General features: G+C 37.2%; 1 protein-coding gene across 3 annotated transcripts in view; it reads left to right on the forward strand.

Annotated features, from left to right (window-relative positions):
- Nucleotides 1-1,575, forward strand: part of Gpx4 (glutathione peroxidase 4) — a 4,603-nt gene that overhangs the window by 2,567 nt on the left and 461 nt on the right. For 2 of the 3 annotated variants that reach the window (XM_021175117.2, XM_021175115.1), the window contains exon 6: nt 5-318. The exons of the other annotated variant lie outside the window; for it this stretch is intronic. In XM_021175117.2, the coding sequence (XP_021030776.1) occupies nt 5-97 (93 nt within the window). In that variant the 3' untranslated portion in view covers nt 98-318. Of the gene's footprint in view, nt 1-4; nt 319-1,575 lie in introns of those variants that run through there. 3 annotated transcript variants of the gene reach the window in all.

A 1,575-nucleotide genomic window follows, 5' to 3' on the forward strand; every position in this document is an offset into this window, starting at 1 on the left:
CAAGTTTCTCATTGATAAGAATGGCTGCGTGGTGAAGCGCTACGGTCCCATGGAGGAGCCCCAGGTGATAGAGAAGGACCTGCCGTGCTATCTCTAGCTAGCCCTACAAGTGTGTGCCCCCACACCGAGCCCCCCTGCCCTGTGACCCCTGGAGCCTTCCACCCCGGCACTCATGAAGGTCTGCCTGAAAACCAGCCTGCTGGTGGGGCAGTCCTGAGGACCTGGCGTGCATCCCTGCCGGAGGAAGGTCCAGAGGCCTGTGGCCCTGGGCTCGAGCTTCACCCTGGCTGCCTTGTGGGAATAAAATGTAGAAATGTGCTGCTGTGTGTCCTTGGGTCAGGAACTGAGCAGTGGGGATCAGAAGGCAATGCCTGTGCTCCAGGACTCTGCAGGTGCAGGTCTGGGTCNCCCTTAGCCAGACTAACCAGAAGGCACAGAGACAGTATCCAAATTAATAAAATCAGAAATGAAAAGAAGACATAACAACAAAATATATCTTAAAATATCTATTCTGTTTGTTGAATAGCAAGTTGAAAATATTAAAATCATTTTCTACAAACACCATGGAAATATTATTGATAATTTTTATCACTGTGCTTGAAATTCACATTTTCTTAATGTCTAACTTCAAAGAGTCATTGCTATTTTGAAATTTTTAAAAGATACATACTGATAAAATAATTTATCTCCTAGAAACACTGATAATCTTTTTTAAGTAAACTGATTGTTAGATAATGTACACAGATATATGAAGCATTTTAAATACTCTCTCACTATGTCAGGTGGCATTATATAAGGACTTTTGAGTATATCTCTTAATGATACATGTTTAACATCTTATGTTCTTGTACTATGCTTAACTCACAAAGACTATTCTGTATATTTTAATATAATTTAGTATTCAATATTAGCTATAGGATCCTCAATTATGGATAGTATTAAATATTTATTAATGATATTTAGGATATTAAAGTATATGAATATAAAAGTTGAAAATTTTTATGTATTATTTTAGACTCAAAATACTTAATTATATTAATTTGTTTGATGTATAAAATGCATTTAAATAAGAAAAAAATGGAGAGATCCCACACTAGCAACTTAACAGCACTCCTGAAAGCCCTAGAAGAGGAAGAAGCAAACTCACCCAAGAGATGTAGAGGGCAGGAAACAGTCAAACTTAGTGTTGGGAGACAGTTTAATGACTGAATCTCTTTCCGTATGGGTTTCAGGAATATTTAAATAGTTTACCAGATTTTGATTTAACTTTGGTAAGTTATATCTGTATAGGAAATAATAATTCATTTTCTTAATTTTTTCCAATTTCTTTTCTTTTTTTTTTAATTTCCTCAGTCTCTGTCATTATATGTGCCCTTTCATTTCAGATTTTGTTAATTTGGATACTGTCTCTGCCTTTTAGTTACTTTGGCTAAGGATTTTTTTTTTAATTTTTTTATTGGGTATTTTCTTCATTTATATTTCCAATACTATCCCAAAAGTCCCCCATACCCTCCTCCCCCCACTCCCCTACCCACCCATTCCCACTTTTTGGCCCTGGCGTTCCCCTGTACTGGG

The sequence above is a fragment of the Mus caroli genome, chromosome 10 (assembly GCF_900094665.2).
Source record: "Mus caroli chromosome 10, CAROLI_EIJ_v1.1, whole genome shotgun sequence".
NCBI lineage: Eukaryota > Metazoa > Chordata > Mammalia > Rodentia > Muridae > Mus > Mus caroli.